General features: G+C 33.7%; 4 protein-coding genes across 5 annotated transcripts; 2 read left to right on the top strand and 2 right to left on the bottom strand.

Annotated features, from left to right (window-relative positions):
• Positions 1 to 207: 207 nt before the first annotated feature.
• LOC115714417 (uncharacterized) lies at positions 208 to 2,803 on the top strand. Its single transcript, XM_030643116.2, has 4 exons — positions 208 to 629; positions 1,045 to 1,653; positions 1,748 to 1,923; positions 2,001 to 2,803. The coding sequence occupies exons 1-4, from the start codon at positions 547 to 549 to the stop codon at positions 2,597 to 2,599; spliced, it is 1,467 nt and encodes a 488-aa protein (XP_030498976.1). The 5' UTR covers positions 208 to 546; the 3' UTR covers positions 2,600 to 2,803.
• An 81-nt stretch (positions 2,804 to 2,884) lies between these two features.
• Positions 2,885 to 5,934, bottom strand: LOC115714462 (NEDD8-conjugating enzyme Ubc12). Of its 2 annotated transcripts, none has more exons than XM_030643184.2 (6): positions 5,640 to 5,934; positions 4,610 to 4,723; positions 3,832 to 3,940; positions 3,633 to 3,711; positions 3,376 to 3,495; positions 2,885 to 3,299 (listed from the first exon to the last, which is right to left on the bottom strand). In XM_030643184.2, exons 2-6 carry the CDS (start codon positions 4,716 to 4,718, stop codon positions 3,162 to 3,164), a joined length of 555 nt encoding a protein of 184 aa, XP_030499044.1. In that variant the 5' UTR covers positions 4,719 to 4,723; positions 5,640 to 5,934; the 3' UTR covers positions 2,885 to 3,161. The 2 variants fall into 2 exon arrangements, with proteins under 2 accessions (XP_030499044.1, XP_030499046.1); XM_030643186.2 differs by having other exon boundaries at positions 3,376 to 3,492.
• A 2,282-nt stretch (positions 5,935 to 8,216) lies between these two features.
• Positions 8,217 to 11,984, bottom strand: LOC115714460 (cilia- and flagella-associated protein 20). Its single transcript, XM_030643182.2, has 6 exons — positions 11,849 to 11,984; positions 11,632 to 11,715; positions 11,502 to 11,533; positions 10,215 to 10,456; positions 8,552 to 8,794; positions 8,217 to 8,474 (listed from the first exon to the last, which is right to left on the bottom strand). Exons 2-6 carry the CDS (start codon positions 11,682 to 11,684, stop codon positions 8,466 to 8,468), a joined length of 579 nt encoding a protein of 192 aa, XP_030499042.1. The 5' UTR covers positions 11,685 to 11,715; positions 11,849 to 11,984; the 3' UTR covers positions 8,217 to 8,465.
• Positions 11,985 to 12,934: 950 nt separating this feature from the next.
• LOC115714421 (dolichyl-diphosphooligosaccharide--protein glycosyltransferase 48 kDa subunit) lies at positions 12,935 to 16,523 on the top strand. The gene is made up of 13 exons (XM_030643123.2): positions 12,935 to 13,488; positions 13,577 to 13,713; positions 13,805 to 13,930; positions 14,054 to 14,107; positions 14,256 to 14,369; positions 14,677 to 14,732; positions 14,821 to 14,862; positions 15,238 to 15,313; positions 15,428 to 15,499; positions 15,633 to 15,758; positions 15,848 to 15,952; positions 16,097 to 16,180; positions 16,269 to 16,523. Exons 1-13 carry the CDS (start codon positions 13,221 to 13,223, stop codon positions 16,317 to 16,319), a joined length of 1,311 nt encoding a protein of 436 aa, XP_030498983.2. The 5' UTR covers positions 12,935 to 13,220; the 3' UTR covers positions 16,320 to 16,523.
• The last annotated feature ends 3,082 nt before the right edge of the window (positions 16,524 to 19,605 follow it).

The raw sequence follows: 19,605 nt of genomic DNA, 5'->3' as shown, positions 1-19,605 counted from the left end.
TTTAGTTGAAGTGTTTATCCCCACGTTTCCCGCCATCACTTGTAATTTCATGGAACAAATAAGGTTTGGACACTAATGCCATTATTAATAAATAAACAAATAAAAAATGAGGTAACCATTCATCTAATTTTTGACCCTAAAACAAATTAATAAATTAAATAATGAATAATGAATAGTTAAAAAATTAGTGACATTAATTATCTCGTTATTATAAGTACTACTTCGGTTATTATATGGATAATATATAGTTATTACAGATTCAGACACAAACAAAGGAGTCTTTCTTATGATTTCATGTTTTGTTTTTGTTACTGTAAAATATGATTGAACACATCGAAAATATTAAATAAAAAAATTAAATTTTTATTAATAATGTTTCAGATTTAATTTCTTTTGGTGAAATTCCTGATGGGTCCGTGGAAAGTCAGAGTTTTTATTGACACGGCAAATGAGAAGCTCAGATCCGCCATAGATGCAAACCAGTTTTCTTTGCCTTCGGCTTTTTGAGGATTGTTACTGTTTGTGGGATCTTCTGTTTTTTCGTTTATGGGCCATAAAAGATCTTCCAGATTCTCTGCTCCTGCTTTTCGATTCAAAAACCTTCTTCCCATAACTTTGGAAACCATGAAGTGAGTCCTACCATCATATTTATGTGTATATATTGATTAATTAGTCAATGGGTTTGTCTGATGTTGCTTATTTTGCTTTCGGTTTATAAATTTAATGCTTTGGGTGCTGTTTGATATAGTAATGGATTCTTTGAATTTCTTTCTATAAATATATGTTATACAGATTCACTCAACCGTTTAAACTGTTAAGCAATCTCTTACTATAGCTTTTTTATAGTCTCTGAATATATTCACATGAGTTTTGTTGTTTGAGAAATAAGTTTATTATTAGATAGCTTTCCCACATTTCAAAATAGGAAGAATTTTCAAAAAGGTTCAAAAGAAATCTCAATTGTGATAATAGTTTTTCTTAAGCTATAATGTGTAGCCTCATATTTTCCCTTATAGTAGTTGAATTTGATTTCTTTCTTCTCAGAACAAGGAGAATTTATGGGGTCTCTCTCTCTCTCATTCTCATAAACATGGCTGCTATAATGGAAAGAGCAGATGAAAATCTTCTCCCATCAGTTTACAAAGAAGTGAGTGAAGCTTTCAATGCAGGGCCATCTGATTTGGGTTATCTTACCTTCATAAGAAACTTTGTTCAAGGAATAGCATCACCTCTAGCTGGTGTTCTAGTTATTAACTATGACCGCCCTGTGATTCTAGCAATGGGAACTTTCTGTTGGGCTATATCAACCGCCGCGGTAGGAGTAAGCCAACGGTTTATGCAAGTTGCCTTTTGGAGAGCAGTGAATGGTTTCGGTTTGGCTATTGTCATACCAGCACTTCAGTCTTTTATAGCTGATAGTTATAAGGATGGTGTTAGAGGAACTGGTTTTGGATTGGTTAACCTTGTTGGTACTTTTGGTGGCATTGGAGGTGGTGTTGTGGCTACCATTATGGCTGGTCAGCAATATGGGGGCATGCCTGGATGGCGCTTCGCTTTCATTATGATGGCAACTTTGAGTTCTTTGATTGGACTTCTTGTGCTCTTGTTTGTTGTTGATCCAAGAAAAACTAGTACTATTGTTGCCTCTGAGAAGTAAATTGTCAAACTAGTTACAAAGATTTCTCCTTTTAGACTCTCTTATTATGTTTTAAGCGATTCGAGTTACTTTCTTTTTTGTTTGTTGCAGGGTTGAGTTGGTAGAGAAAGGCAATGCTAGTGTTACATCAGTTTGGGTTGAGTCCTGGACAGCAATGAAAGCTGTTGTTAAAGTACAGACATTTCAGATAATCGTGTTGCAGGGTGTTGTTGGCTCGTTACCATGGACTGCCATGGTGTTCTTCACCATGTGGTTTGAACTAATTGGTAGAGAAAACTCTTTTTAAGATTCAATTACAATTACTCTTTTTTACTTGTGTTATGACTGTTTTTGAATTTTTCAGGTTTTGATCATAACAGTACTGCAACACTTCTTAGCCTATTTGCTATTGGTTGCGCCATGGGGTCTCTCCTTGGAGGAATAATAGCAGACAGATTATCACAAGTCTACCCCCGCTCGGGGCGCATAATGTGTGCTCAATTCAGCGCCATAATGGGCATCCCCTTTTCGTGGTTCCTACTCAAAGTGATCCCTCAGTCACTCAGCAGCTACTACACCTTTTGCATCACTCTCTTCCTAATGGGATTGACCATTAGTTGGAATGGTTCTGCTGCAAATGGTCCCATGTTTGCTGAGGTTGTCCCAGCCAAGCACCGGACCATGATCTATGCCTTTGATCGAGCTTTCGAGGGCTCGGTCTCTTCCTTCGCAGCTCCCTTGGTTGGAATTCTGTCGGAGAAAATGTTCGGGTATGATTCGAAAGGGGTGGATCCATTGTTGGGGTCTAAACGGGAGGCTCTAGCTCTGTCTCAGGGACTTCTCTCGATGATGGCAGTTCCATTTGGTGTTTGTTGCTTGTTCTACACCCCTTTGTATAAGTTTTTTTGGAAAGATCGTGAAAATGCTAGATTGGCTAGTGTTAAAGAAGAGGAGATGATATGATCATTTTTTGAAATCTGGGGTTACAGTTACAGAGCTTTTTTCTTTAACATATGACACAGTCAAAGTATATAATACATATTATGTATACTTTGTGCCCAGTTCAAGTGGCCATTCTTTTGCATTATAGAATTGATAGCATTTGAAACTTTTGATGAAATGAGAACTCACGACAATGAAATTTACACTTTTTTCTCTTTTTGTAAATCTTTTGGTGGAGTGATGCAATTGATTTTGATGTTTTTATTTCTTCATTATACATATGAAATAATAATAATAATAATATAATTAAGAAGAAAAGTAAGGCATACATAATAATATAATAAAATGTCAAATAACAACATAGTTTAGTCACATACACAATTCCATCTAGGTTTTCAGTTGATAAGTCTTAATGGAAATAAATGGCCAGCTCCATTGACGAATAGGGGGGAAAAATAAAGGGGAAAAAGAAAAGAAAAAGAAATGGGAAGAAAATGTACTTTGCATGTAAAATTTTACAACCCACATCCATTGAAGCGTCCAATATATTATAACCATTGGCCCTTGATTACCATACAAAAGGCTACATACAGCGTGGGAAGGAGGTTTGCCCCACATACCCACCAGCCATAGCCCTTCTCACATTGGATTCAAACATCTTTGGGTTGTCTCTCAACACTGCGGCTGCATCGTGATTCAGGGGATCCTCGTAGTTTGGCTCCTGGCAAAAACAATATTCAGAACTAAAAATGGCAATAATCATAAGCGATGTAACTGTAAATCGAAAGGAATAGTACCGTGAAAAGATGATACAATCCGTAGATTATAGTGTTTATATTGAGAACAGGTTTCCAATCTTCTCTCAAGATGTTCAGACATACATTTCCTTCCAAGTCAATATTAGGATGGTAGACCTGCTAGTGGAAAGCATTATGAAGGAGCAAATTTAACTTGTAAACATTACCATAAAACACTACACTACTAAAAGAAGTTACTCACGTAAAAACATCAGATGATGAAAACAAAACGAGTATCGATCTGTTGTAGCACGTACCTTGGTCTTACACTTAACTTTTGGTGCCTCGTGTGGATAAATGGGCGAAACCTGGAAAGAGAACAAAAATGTGCCACCTCTGTAATAATCAATCAACGAAGCCAGAGCACGTTTATTAGTGTCAACAATTATAGAAGGTATGCATAGAAAGATGGATAAAAGGGTCAGATTTTATATGAGCACTGGAGAACTTCCTTACAGATAATATCCTTCATCAGGACGAATTGTAACCTCAAAATTCATCAGGTCATCCTTGCCACTTGGGAAAGCAATGGCACATGATTTCGGTAGGTTCAGTTCAGTTATATCTGCAGTACATGACGTCCCAAATATGAGAAATGTAATTCATGTAGAGAAAAAAAATCCAAACTTGAATCATTGAATTTTAGAAGGCATATGATAACAAAAGAAGAACTACTCTTTCTTATTGTGTCTGCAGACTAAGTATGTGGAATTCATAAATGCAAGGAAATCACAGAGAACATGTGAAATTAGCTCATATATATGCTTCAAATTTTAAATAAAGCAGTAGATAAACTAAAAATTACTCTTCAAGTCTAAGAGCAATCCACTAATGATTTAATACCAAATAGGTAAAATCTCAGACTTCACAACCATAATCTACTTAACCCTTCTCCTTGTTCTCAAGAGAAGGATAGGCCCAACGGAAATTGAGTCATATTATGTGAAAATTGTCTTCGTAATTCAAACCACCAAAACAGAATGTCCTGTTCTTTTAAATGTAATCCAACAACCGATGGAGCACATCTCCGTGAATTCAAGGAGAAGACTCATAAAAAGGATTGGATTAAAGCTTTGTTGTACGCACAGATAAAATCCTAGAAACCATTTTCTTACAAAATTTGGCTCCCAAGAAGAACTATGTGCGAAGAAAGAAAAGTGTAACACTTAAACATGTTCTTTTTGAAAAAGAAGCACAAAAGAAACAGTGTCATAGTTAGACAGAAGAGGGTAACCTTTATGAAGACGCAGCTCCCCAGCAGACTGCTTCTTAACAGGTGCCCCACCATTGGCATTTTCAGCAAGTTCTCTTTGTTTCTCCTTCACTTTAAATAGTCTAATCATGTTTTCTGCAATGATAGTAAAAAAAACAACAATGATTGGCCCATAAAGTTGCAGTCTAGCATAATTCAAGAGAACTAGTTGCCAAAAAGAAAAGCACATCAATGGGGCATTATACATGAATAAAAATAAACTTAAAAGACTTAGAATTGCTCAAAACACATAATCACAATGACAGTAAGAAAATTAGAAAAAGTAAATCAATTTATAAATCTGACAACACTGATGAACAACTGTTGAACACTGTTCACTTAATCTAGGGCTTCAGAGGATCAATATATCATGCTACCACTCACCTAAGTCAACTCTCAACCCCTATAATACATGGGTAACAAATAAAATAAACCAATTACAAGAAGAAGCATTAGCATACTACTAATCCATAATTTAAACAACTAAGATCAATTCATTTGAACCCTACCTTTCATTCTTCAGTAAGTCAAAACCAATAATTCTTAATGCTCCAATTTTTCATTAGCCAAACCCATGGAAAATTTCAAATCAAAGGAGCTAAAACGACTTGCTAATATTTAACCCCAAATAATTACCAAATCAAAGCCTAATCATATGGATTTATCACAACATGGACTGAAGTTTTTCAACGCTAATCTCAGTAGCCCACAACAAAGTAGCAAGCTTAACCTTTACACTCAAAACCAACAAACTCCAGATTATGCTATAAAGTTAAACACCCAAAAAAGAAGAAAAAGGAAAAAAAAAATCCCAATCTATATATATAATCAACGAGATCACTGTTTAAGATATAATCTTAAGAAACCAAGAGCCCAATTCACACAAAAAGAAAAGAAATTCCATTGGGATCGAAATAAATAAGAGCAAAATAACTATTCACATAAAAAGCAAAAGACCCTAATCAGAATCGATTAAGCATAATAAAATCAAAAGAATTGAAGAAGGTGATACCTGTTTGTGGGGGGTTCTGCGTAAAAGGAAGTCCTGGGAAAACAATAACAATAATGATGATGAAATGAAGAAGAGGGACAATATAAAAGGGGTGCCCGCCACAAGGATGGGACAGAGAGAGAGAGTAGAAGAGAGAGAGAGAGAGAAGGAGTTGCGTTATATAATATGTATAAATAGGAATGGAGTGTAGTGTAGCTAATAGCTAAGATTGGGAGTCGAACTCGAATCGACCTTGTTGTAGCTTTTTTTCTACGCTTTTCCGAAACTATATATGCATATTTATTTACGGCTCCTTCAACAAATGTTATGAACAGCCCCAATATATTTTGGCCATTTGAGAAAAAAAAAATAGTCAAATTTAACTATGTATGATATTTTTTTTGTAAATAATGAGAAATTTAAAATAATTTATAATAGGCTAATTAGGAATTTTTCCCCCGAACTTCTACATGTACCAAATTATGGTCTCTGAACTTTTTTAACCGTTAAAAAATCTCTCTGAATTATTGAGATTGTTAGATTTAAGGACTTTTGTCTAATTTCATTCAATTTTACTCTTTCAGTGATTGTTTATGTAGTAAACTATGTTCCCCAGACTTTGATATCTACCAAATCATGCCCCTCAAACTTTGATACGTACTAAATCATGCCCCTGAACTTTCATCTATGTTAGAATTTTTTTACTAAAATTAGACAAAAATCCTTAAATCTAACAATCTTAATAGTTCAGGAGAAATTTTTAACGGCCAAAAAAAGTTCAGGTGGCATGATATGGTACATGTCAAAGTTTGAGGGGACATGATTTGGTACATGTCAAAGTTCGAGACCCGTTGGCGGTGCAAAATTACAAAGCAGCTGAGTTAGAGTTTAGTAATATGTTACTTCAAAAGGAAATTTTTTGGAAACAAAGAAGTAAGCAAATTTGGTTGACATAAGGTGATCAAAATTCGAAGTATTTTCATGCTATGGCTTCCTCTCGTCGAAGAAACAACTCTATTCATAGGCTTAGGACTGTTGATGGGTTATGGGAAACATGGGAAGGTGGTCTTCCGAATTTGATTACTAGTTATTTTGAGCAGTTGTTTACTCCTGGTTTAGTGGAGGTTCACGAGGTTGTTGATAAGGTTTCAGTTGCTGTTTCGCGAGACCAGAATTTGATGCTACTTGAGCCAATTTCTGATGAAGACATAAAGAAAACGTGTTCCAAATGCATCCCGACAAATCTCCGGGACCTGATGGTATGACTCCGGATTTTTACCAAAAATTATGGCCGGTTGTGGGTGATGATGTTCGGTTGCTGGTGCAATCTTTTTTTGTCTCAGGTTGTTTTCCTCCTTCTTTAAATGAGATTAATATTGTTCTTATTCCTAAGAAGAAGAATGCGGAGCTTATGACTGATCTTCGGCCTATATCACTTTGTAGTGTACTTTATAAAATAATTTCTAAAGTGTTGGCCAATAGATTGAAACTTGTGTTGCCTAATGTTATCTCAGAATCTCAAAGTGCTTTTTTGTCAGGACGGTTGATATCGAATAATATCATGGTCTCATTTGAAATTATGCATTACTTAAAGAGGAAAAGAATGGGGAATGATGGGTATATGGCTCTCAAACTTGACATGAGCAATGCATATGATAGAGTTGAATGACCTTTTATTGAATCTGTGTTGTTGTGAAGGGCTTCAATAGAAGGGTGGTTTCTTTGATCATGTTTTGTGTTAGCACGGTAAGGTAAAAGATTACTCGTGGTGGGCATACTATGGGGCCTATTACTCCTGGAAGAGAATTGAGACAAGGGGATCCTTTGTCTCCTTATCTCTTCCTTATTTGTGTGGAAGGGTTCTCCTCTCTATTGAAGGCTTTTGAACGACATCATCGTATTTCTGGTATTAGAGTAGCGAGGGGTGCTCCTGTTGTCTCGCATATACTTTTCGTTGACGATAGTTATGTGTATTGCAAGGCTAAAGAGGAGGAGGCTGCTAGTATTCTTCATATTCTCCAAATGTATGAAATGGCTTCGGGTCCACAAGTGAATTTCTTTAAGTCATCAATTTTCTTTAGTAAGAATACTCTCGCCGATGCTCAGTCCTGTTTGTGTAACATGCTACAAATGGCTGAAGCTTTTGATAATAGCCTTTATCTTGACTTACCTTGTATTATGGGCCGAAATAAAAATACAATTCTTGACTTTCTCAAAGACAAGATGAAGAAGAGGATTTTTAATTGGAAGAGTCAATTTTTATCTAAAGCTGGCAAATAAGTTTTGATTCGGTCTATTGCTCAAGCGCTGCCTAGTTATGCTATGAGCGTCTTCTTGCTTACTAAGGAAATTTGTTCGGATTTAGAAGGACGAATGTCTAAGTGTTGGTGGAAGTCCCAATCTAATTCTTCAAGCAAAGGTGTGAGTTGGATGAGTTCGACTAAACACAAGCATGTTGGTGGTCTTGGCTTCCGGGATCTCCGTGACTACAACTTATCCTTTATTGCAAATCAAGGATGGCGTTTGCAAATAAAAAAAATAAAAAAATAAATAAAAAAAGACCTTGATATGTAAGGAGAATGTTGTCTGAAAAATGTCTTGAGCACAAAAACATGTAAAATAATAAAGCTTAGAATCTTGAAAAATGTAAACCATTCCATACAGATAAAGTTCAGAATCTGCTAAGAACTATGAAGCTCCATCAGAATTGAAAAAATTTGATCAACTAGAACTATAGATTAATAAACATATTCTTAAAATATATATAATATATATGGCATAATCAAGTTCACGGTCTTGAGAGTTGAAGCCCTTCTCTAACAGATCACACCATTCAAAATTACCATATCAAGCTTTCTGCAATAAAGTAAAAATTGTAGTTAGATTTGATTCAAGCACCATCTGACATGAGATCATCAGGTAAGATATTTTACCTGTTGTTGCATTGGAAGGTACAGCTTGAATTCTGGGGGAAGTTCCTCCTCCGAACACATGCGTTCAGAAAAATATATACGCCTCAGACGACAGTTTGCATGAACCTGAACTCGCAATGTCTCCACATAGTTTGTTCCATAAGCTCTCCTGGTAAAATCAGCTAGATTAAACTGTATTTGATTCCAGCCCTCATCCATTTTTAGCGGCATGGTGCAGATATACGGCTTCACACGAGTCACAGCCTGCCAAAAGCTTAATAATTATATGGTACTCGGAGAAAAATGTCATCTTCACTGTACCAGCACTGTAAAAACTCCAAGTATAGGTATCCCATAACTTGGCACATAGCTTTTTATTCTTCAAAATACAAAGAGGCCAGCATCTATTCTAAGAACTCCTAAACAAACACCCCACTCTCAATTAAAGGGAGCAGTCTCTATGCAACAAATTCACCATAACTATCGCTCTACCATAGATAAAAGAAGCAGACAAAAACATAGTATCAAGGATCAGAAGTCATTTGCAATTCAAAGTTTCAAGTTATTTATGGTTAGAGAATCAAAATAAAAATGAGTTTTTTGTCAGGAATCGTCAATAGCGTTAATAAGCTTGTATTCCAGCAGTTTGGTTTGAGTTGTTAAACAGTAACTTGCCTAAGTGTTTTAACATTTTCAGGGGCATGGTAGGCAAAATCTAGATCCTTCAGTGTCTATGCATATAACTACTTTCTTTAAAAAAAGAACAGTTCAGTTCAGTACAGTACAGGGGACAAGATATTCCCAAACCCTAGGCCCCTAACAATCCCAATACAATACAAATAAACTCTTCCGCCTCATCGTTTAAAAAGTCGATTGATAAATACTTGGTCAATATTAGAAGTAGAAATGGTAAGTAATTAATTGTTAATCATGGGGTATTCTAAATGTTGGTTGTATGGTTATTGTTGTTTTGTAAGTAAGAGTGGAAGAAAATATCGAGCAGGGATTTTTTTGTGAACTTTGGAGATTCTCTAGAATTCTTTAGCAGGCTTAAGGGATGGCTCGGCTCGCATTTCTTGTAAATCTTGGATTGAATGTCAATGGAGAAGGCTCAATAGCCATTTACAGATTTTGGTTCCTATCACCACCCAACACCTGACTCTGTTCATCTAATTATACTAGACTGGCTTAAGCATCTATGTTTTCTTATTGTATTTGATACTTCGATTTTAGGACAAGTTATATAAAAACTTAAATATCACTGGTTCTTCCTCAATCAGTTGTTCTATTTGTGGAGACTACTTGTTCTATTACAGAATTTTATGAATGGACTTTCTATTTCTTATAAGAGGTTAAAATCCAACATATTGCCACTGCAATCTAAAAAACAAAACAAAAGAAACAATAACTGCCATAACATGGTATCCAAACCAAGCTCATCCCAAATTGACCTAAAATGTCATTCTTATACACCACTGTGATTGTCTAGTTAAAGATTCTATGCATAGTCAATCTACAACCTCTCGTCTCTAAGTGAAAAAAGATACCTATTTGGAAGCATATCACTAATTAAACATCTATCTCGCCAAAATAAAAATAAAAGTAGATGTGATAAGATCAAATAAAGAAGGTAGAACCATAAAAAAATTGATAAACATGACTAAACAAGGGCAAACTTACACACTTGAAAATTCGAAGCTCGGAAACGTCGCCTGACATTCTTGTCATCAAGAACTTGAATCTCAAATGTAAAATATTTCTTCAGATTCTTTACGATTATAACCAGGAATGGTAGTTTTATACCAAGTGTTGCATTTGGGTCTACTGGACAGGTGATGTATGTTGACTGAATATTTGATCCAACTATCTCTAGCACATCAGACTGTATGTCCTCATCATGAGGACGTTTAATATGGCCATCAGAAACTGATCAACGGAAAACAACCACATACATAAATACATCATCAAAATTAATAACATGGAGAACCAGCAAGATACATCATAGTGGCATAATATGAAGAATAAAAAAAAGTAAGCTAGTCTTTGTTATTATTACTATCAAAAACAAAATATCTTCTTAAATAGAACGAGTACTAATGAAATGTGCACGTATACTAGCCTGAAATTTATCATTGTGATCTAAGTCTATCCTGTTTGGCAGACCCCAAACAAGTCAATTCATTCCTTTGACTCAATTTAATAGTATGTAATGTAATAGAGGACATAGTGACAGTGACACACCTACATTAACCATGAATACATGATTTAAACTTCATCCCAAGCACAAATTCACTCCACGCACAAGTTAAGACTTAAAAATTCGACACTTCATGTATTATTGAGAGATGACTAAACCCAGAAGTAAGCATACAACAAAGTGTCTCCAACCGAAAGAATCATATCCAGGAGCAGTAACAACAATTTCAGCAGAAGGGTACAGCCCCTTATGGATCAGAAACAAAGAAAGCACAGGAGTTCTTCCTAAACAAAGAAGGAATGACCTTCTCTCTCTCTCTCTCTCTCTCTCTCTCTCTCTCTCTCTCTCTCTCTCTCTCTCTCTCTCTCTCTCTCTTTAAGGGTTTCATATAGTTCAAATTAAGGATTAAATAGTGTTCTCTTCAAGAAAAACTCAAAAGCATTGTATAACAATGACTAGCTTCCCAAGTCTAAGATAATCATGGTTGACCATTGTCCTAATCATATGAAAATATGCAGAACAAACCAGGATTACAGCAAAATAAAATGGGAAAACCTTAATTTGGCTCCAACCCTCTTTTTGAATGTGATAGATTTTTTCTAAAAGAATAATAAAAGCTGAGAGTTACAATGTAATTTCCTAAAAACTAGAATAATTGTAAATACAAAAAAATGGGAAAGTATTGAAAAAAGTTTTCACCATTAAATTTTTGGAAAATAATTTCAATTATCTATTCTCTGTTATTTCCTCTCGTAAAATTTATGAGTGACTAACCTTCTTTATCCCAAATCTGCAAAGGTTTGCTCCTAAATTAAATAAACAAGAAAAATGAAGAACATAAGAAAAATAAATAAATAAATAAACAAGAACAACACCATTGAAACATGAAAACATAATAACATACCCAAGAGAGTAGAGAATTGAGAGTAACCCAGATTGGAATATGTTCTTAAACATCTTTTTTATGAACCAAAAGTAAAGCTTAAACCTGCAATCAAATTCAAATTCACAAAACACACCACACGAACACTAACTATTTTCGTGTTGTGAAACTAAAAAGTTTGCTAGTGAAGGAAGCAGTAGAAGTAGAAAAGAAAAATCGATATCGTTTGGAGACTTACGACAACAAAAGTTAGAAAGCCCTCTTCTAGTCTTCTCCAACCTCTAGTTCTCTGGTTCTTCGTTTTCGCTTCTTTCTTTCTCCAGATGAAAGAGAGGGACTGATTCATGTTATTCTTAACTGGATTGGGCTATGCTATGTTAATGGGCTTAGACGAGGACCATTAAGCCCAACTTAATTCTGACGAAAAAAAATGGGAAATTTACGTGTATACTAACTTTTGCTATTTTTTTACAAAATTCTTGCCAGACGGTATTTTTTACTTTTTACTGTGTTTTTTTATAAGTTTCATACTGCAGTTTACTGAATTAAGTTTTCACTGGTATTTTTTAGTTGTTCTTGAGTTAATCTGTTTTGTGTTCTACTGGGTATTTTATAAAAACACACAGTATTTTTAAATTTTTTTTCTATGTGACAGCATTTTTGTAAAAATTAACTCAAATTTTAGTATTTTTTGTAAATTTTCCAAAAAAAATTTGGATAAGTTAAAAAATACCTCTTTTCTGTATGTCTAATGGGGACATTATTTATAAAAGTGGGTATATATTAAAGGATATAAAAATAGAAGTAAAAATTAAAACAAGTAAAGAAAAGTGGGTATACAATGTAATTTCCTAAAAAAATTAGAATAATTAGAAGACACCAATTTTGTAAAAAAATTACATTTTTACTTTAATTTTTTTTTTTTACATTTTTACTATTTTTTTATAAAAATAATACGAAAATAACAAAAAAATTACATAAAAGTAATAAAAAAATAACATACAGATAACAAAAAAAATCAACAACAAATTAGCAAGATTACAATATAAAAAGACCGTATTTTCTATAAATAAAATTAAAAAAATTGTAAAAATATTTAAAATTCTATAAAATCGTATTTTTTATTTTTTAATTTTTTTTATTATTTGTATGTATTTGTGAAATAATCTCTTAATTATTCTCTTTTATTCATATTTGCGTAACTATTTTCGATGAATTATTCATATTTCATTGCATCGTTGCCAAAAAAAAAAAAAACTCTATTGAAAAGTAACTTTCAAATTTGACAACTTTTAACAAATTTTTTGCAAGAAAATACTAATTTTACTCATCTTCTTTATATTATTATGACTTAGTTAGGAGTAGGACTAGTGTTTGGATACGGAGGCAATAGATATTAAATGGACGGTTGCGATTAACCGAAATTACAAGATCTCTGGTATAAGCTGCAACCGGAGAAACAAAAGACTTGTTCTGTTTTCATTTTCGACGGTCCCTTCTGTTTTTGGATCCAATTCCTTTGTTTTCTTCTTCTCCGAAAAAAAAAAACCATTTCTCTCTGCTCCCAAAACCCTAGACAGAGAGTGAGAGAGTGGGAGTGAGACAGCACAATGCGGGGACTCTTCGTCTTCATCACCGTGATCTCACTCGTTCCTTTCCTCTGCAACTCCTTCTCCCCCGAAAACCCTACCGCTCGACGCCTCCTTGTTCTGCTCGATGACTTCTCTCTTAAGTCAACCCACTCCATCTTCTTCAACTCTCTCAAATCTCGTGGATTCGAACTTGAATTTAAGCTCGCCGATGACCCCAAGCTCGCTCTCCAACGCTACGGCCAGTACTTGTACGATGGTCTCGTTCTTTTCTCTCCCTCCACTGAAAGTAAGTTTTTTTAATGTTGATTTCATTGTTAATTCGTGTGATTTTGGTTTTTTCTTATATTGATGTGATCTGATTTGTGGGGAATCAGGTTTTGGAGGCGGTTTGAATTTGGAGGGCGTGCTTGATTTCGTTGACTCGGGTCACGACTTGATCTTGGCTGGTGGTGCTTCTTCTTCCGATTTGTTTCGCAACGTGGCTACAGAACTTGGAGTTGATTTTGATGAGGTAAGATGATGGTTTTGTTCTACTTGGTACATTTTTTTTATAGCATTGCGAGAGCTATACTTATGGATATGGCGCTTTTTTTTTATCTTAGGATTCATCTGCTATGGTGATTGATCACACCAATTATGCAGTGTCAGACACTGAAGGGGATCATACATTGATTGCCAGCGATAATTTCATTCAGTCTGACGTTATTCTTGGAAAGACTAAGATTGAGGTAAAGGTTTAATTTTCTCAAGTCCAGTTTGTCGTTTTATTATTTCTAATAAAGGGTACCCATTATTGAATGAAGCAGATGCAACATAGTGACACTCAGTAATTTTTATAATTTATGGAACAGGCTCCAATACTTTTCAGAGGAGTTGCACATTCACTTAATCCTGCTAATAGTTTGGTAAGGTCCAAAGTCTTACGATTATTTATGTTATGTAATATAAGCTTTAGCAATGTGATTTTGATAAGTTTTGCAAATTATGTTCTTTTGGGTTTGAGTTTGTGATGTTTGAGATTTTCAATTCTATGGTATGTGATATGTCTCTTAGGTTCTGAATGTTCTCTCTGCTTCCCCGGCCGCTTATTCTTTGAACCCAAATTCTAAGTCGTCGCAACCTCCATCACTCACTGGATCTGCTATTTCACTTGTTTCTGTTGTTCAAGTAAGTCTCTCTCCTGTCTTGCACCTTCTTTTTTATCATTTACAACTTAATTAACACATTGCATCAGCGTTTTGTAAAGTTCATTTTTAAAAGCAGAAAGACCTTTTTTCTCACTTTGTTCTTTCAATTTTATGCTATCTAAAATTAGTGTTGATATTGAGCTTCAGTTTTCACTTATCTTTTTCTCAGTCTGCCTGCAGATAAAATTTTGCCTATTAAAGAAATATATGTGGCATCTGTTTTTGAAACAATGTTGTTTCATTGTGTTGAAATTATGAACCTGGGCCTTATTTATTATTTAATGCAGGCTAGAAACAATGCTCGGATTATTATCTCGGGGTCTTTAGATATATTCAGTAACCGGTATGTACAGTAGGGTTTTATTTCATTCTTGGAATTTCTCTCACTAAATACTTGTAACTTATGGAATTTTCTTTTTCATGTCATACAGGCTTTTCTCATCAGCCGTACAGAAGGCTGGAAGTTCACAAAAGTGGGTGAATTTTTAATTATCCCTTTGTATTGACATTGTAGTATTTAGTTTAAGAACTTTACCGCATTAATGCATGATATTTTTGTAGTCTCTCATGTATACTGTGTAGCAATAATGATAAACCGGCATTGATGAACAATTTCTTCGGAGACACACATAAGAAAATACATCCCTGCATACTTGTTGAAGAACTGATTATTAGTTGTACTTGGACTGTTGTAAGCTAAATCAAGCTATGCAACTCACAAATAATCAAGCTTTCTTAATGTTACGAAAGAACTATATTTTTATTATGCTTAACAAACTCCTCTATTATTTTTCCAATCGTGACTTTTCTAGCAACATGCTGACATTATGTCGAAATTTTGTTGACAGATATGAGAAATCAGGCAATGAACAGTTTGTGACTGAACTTAGCAAATGGGTCTTCCATGAAAGGGGCCATTTAAAGGTTTGAATATGCACTCAAGTATAAATGCTGCTGTCATATCAGGTTTTCCTTATGTTATATATATTTTTATTGTATCATATTCTTTTTGACATATAACTCATTTTGTAAATTCAGGCTGTCAACATGAAGCACCACAAAGTTGAACAAACAGACGAACCAGCAATATATAGGATCAATGATGACCTGGTAAGCATGTTTGAGGGTTATTATTGCTGTGCATGTATTATGCGATCATGCTTGTACATTCATTCAATTTACCTACCCTTGTATTTGCTGAATTGCAATTGTCTTCATTTTTTCTTATTTGACTGCGTTACAGGACTTTTCCGTGGAGATCTATGAGTGGTCTGGAAAGAGCTGGGTTCCTTATGTGGCTGATGATGTTCAGGTTCAGTTCTTTCTGATGAGCCCTTATGTGCTGAAAACTCTAGCAACTGACCAGAAGGTATTCTATGCATTGTCTCATTTTGCAAGTTGCAAACTGTAAATCTCATAAATACAATTATCTCACCACTTGCACACATGATTTTGCAGGGACTGTACTACACATCATTTAAGGTACCTGATATCTATGGGGTGTTTCAATTTAAGGTTGAATATCAGAGGCTTGGATACACAACCCTATCCCTTTCGAAACAGGTCAGTCAGTCTAGCAAAGCTTTGACTATTTAATGTTCGTTATTAAACCTGAAAGCCTTGGTTCTTTAAACATATGTTAAATGACGTATTCTACTGGCGACCGTGATGTTAACTATTCCAACACTTATGAATCAAAATTTGCAGATTCCTGTACGGCCTTTCAATCACAATGAATATGAACGATTTATAACCACCGCCTTTCCCTACTATGGAGCTTCATTTACCACAGTACGCTCTCTCTAAACTCTAACCCACCTGGATCTCTTTTGTGATTCATTTCTCAATTAATCAACATCTGAATGCTTTTTAATTGCAGATGGTTGGGTTCTTCATCTTTAGCTTCATCTTCCTGTACAATAGCAAGTAAACCTCAAATATTTACAGAGACCAATTACATGGCTCAAGGATAGTTCTTCTAAGATATTAGGGAGGCACATGACATGGATCTTCTAGATTAACTTTTATGGAAATTTTGAGTGACAATAATCTTTTTTCTCCTCAGAGATATTGTTTGAAAGGTAATTGATATTTGAACCATAGTTTGAAATATATCTAATTTTGGTTACATCTCTTTATTTTTGTTACAATCACGTTCTTCTCATTTTCTAGGTTGACTTTCCAATACCATAGCTATAGGTGTGATGTGTTATTAAATATGAATGAAATCAATTAGGACTTTCCAATACCCTTGGCTGGTCTGGTTGGAAGAAAGAGAAAAATCAAAGCAGCTAGTTTTTTTTTTCTTAATGTTAAATTAGCTGCACTTAAGATAAATTATACTTTATTTATTTATTTATATATAGTCTGTATTTGATAGGATTTTGGAAAAGAGTCCCAATCATGGGCTTTCAGGGCAACGGAGGTACCTTATTTTGAGGAAATTACACTACATACCTCTTTTAAATTGATATTTTTAATTTTTACCTTTTCTTTCAAAATCTATTATGTTTACCTCTTTTTTCAATCATTTTATCAATTTTATTTGCCGTTATCACTTCACCATACTCTCTATTTTTCTTTAATTAAAATTTTGCCCTAACTTTTTTATAAACTTATACATTCATCTCCTAAGAATATAAATTTATTATGTTTGAAATTATCTCTTAGTTATGTGAAGGTGTAAGGTCAATTTGGGTACAATATTTATAAAAAAAATGTATATTTGAATGAAATTTGATTTGAAAGTAAATGTAATTAATGTATATAAAAAAAAAATATTTTTTAACTTTTCCCCAAGAAAAAAAATATATAGACAAAAATGGTTTGGCAATGATGCTAATAGTGGGCATTCTCCTCTCTATTAAAATATTTTATATTAGGACCTTATTTGACAACCCTTATTCTTAAGCACACATATAGGCATTTTTATTGGAATTGAAGCACTCATCTATCCTTTAAATATCTCACTAAAATTTTATGTTTTTAACTTTACCTCAAATTTTTATATTAGATAATACATAAATTTTTTTATTTTTTTTTTCTAGATATTCATTTAAATATTACTTTTTTAAATATAAAAAATATACAATAATGAAGTATGAATAAAATATTAAGTAAATATTATTAAAATGTTATTTAAAAATGAATAGTGCTTCTCTACGAGAAACACTTTAACCTTCTTTAAAAATTAAGGTAAAATAGCTCATTTGATGGAGCAAGTTTATTGTTATTTTTTCACATTTATCTTCTCTATTTTGAAGAAAAGAGTATTATAGCTCATCTAATGTGAGTGCTCTTATATGTCCACTAAAATTATAACATGTGAGCAGTGTGTAGAGTTGTAAATATGTGCATTGTACCTACCAATGCGAAATATATTTTGAAAAACAAGCAAAAGTATAAGTTGTGTTGTGCCGAGTCATAAAAAATTATGAGTCGTATCGTGTCAATAAATTTAGAGTATGCCCGACTCAATTTGTAAGTCTAGTATTTTTGTATCGTATTTTAATTAAACTACCTTTTTTTAGCTTATACATTTATACGAGTTCGTATTCGTGTTCCATGTTCTCACATTTTTGTTACAATTAATGAACTAACTACTCAATTATGTATGTATTTTACCATTTCAATTATTTTTCTATAATTTTTCAACAATATTTGTACTTACACACAATATATATATATATATATATATTTATATATATAAAAATTATTAGAATCTTCAACCTCCAAAATTGTTTTGGTTAGCATTTTTTCTGTCCACTTTGGTAACTTTGGTCTGTTACATGTTAAAATAGATTGCCACAGTGTACAAAAGTTACACATAGTAAATTTTTATTAGTTCACTTAATATAAATTAAAATATTTAAAAATCAGATTTTTTTTTTTAAGAAAAATAAACAAAAATGATAGTTTTTTTATTTTCTTTTTTCTTCTTCCTAAACTCGTATCTTTCTCTCTTTCTGATTTTTCCTCACCACCATCACCCAGAAAATCTCGAAACTCCCAACTATCACCATTATTATACCAAACCAAACTACCACCATAACAACAACAATGACTGATCTTTATTTTACACTTTCAACACCAGATTCAAACTCAATAAAAATTAAATTCGAAAAAAAAAGAATCAAATCTAAAGTAAGAACAAAAAAACTCAAAATAGAAATTGAAGTTGAATTTCTTCCTTTCTCTCTTCCACCTCTCTCAGCCCATACGTCACCTCTGCGCAAAGAAACCCAGATGTCAGTGAGTCCAGATTCTTTGAAGACGACAGTACAGTGGCTCCAGGGGTTCTCTGAAGGCAGAGAGGTTCTCTTGAGTTTGGATTGAGTAGGGTTTCTAGACAAATAAATTACAAATTTTTGGAGTTTTTTTTCTACTTTGAATAAAAACTTTAGGGTTTATTTTGAATCTGTTTGTGGTAGTGTTGAGTGGTGGGTGGTGTGTGGTGGACATGGTGGTGAGGGAAATCAAGGAAGAGAGAAAGAGATGAGTCTAGGAAGAAGAAAGTAGAAAAAAAAATGTAGACTAATCAAAACATGCCATGTGTAACTTCTGTACAACGTGACAGTCCACTTTGGTCCAAAGTGGAATCAAGAAGTGTTGACCAAAATAATTGTGGAGGTTGGGAACTTTAGCCATAATTTTTCTAATCTAGGGAGTTTGATCGTGTTAAACTTAAAATTTTAGAAAATTTGGCCGCAAATTACCTTTATTGTTATTGTTACTATTATTACTATTATTATTATCAAATTTTTTAACATGTCATCTAATCTATAATCTATTTGTATTTATGCACCATATTTGAAATGTTGTGATGTCAAGTTGTGTTTAAATTTATATATTTTTATTTGTGTTGTGCCAATTTGTAACTTTATGTTGTATTGTGTCTAAATTTATATTTTATTATGTCGGGTCATACTTGTACGTTTTGGGCTCATTTGTTCCAGGCTTGTGTTGACTCACAATGCACAAACCGTAAGCACTAACTGTGTATTATGTAAACGAAATTGAGATGCATGAGATTATCATAGGAAATTTTGACTTTTTATACATTTATTATATTAAAATTCTTTTCCTAAACCTAAACTAACCCATATTGGTAGAATAGGCTAACATTTTATAAAACTCAATTCTACCCCTCCCATTTTAAATACCTAGCTCTCTCTTTTCCTCCCTTCTCTCTCTCTCGATCTCTGAACTCACCCCAA

The sequence above is a fragment of the Cannabis sativa genome, chromosome 4 (assembly GCF_029168945.1).
Source record: "Cannabis sativa cultivar Pink pepper isolate KNU-18-1 chromosome 4, ASM2916894v1, whole genome shotgun sequence".
Lineage (NCBI taxonomy): Eukaryota > Viridiplantae > Streptophyta > Magnoliopsida > Rosales > Cannabaceae > Cannabis > Cannabis sativa.
The sequence above is the reverse complement of the archived record's forward strand: the minus strand, read 5'-3'. Positions and strand labels throughout refer to the sequence as shown.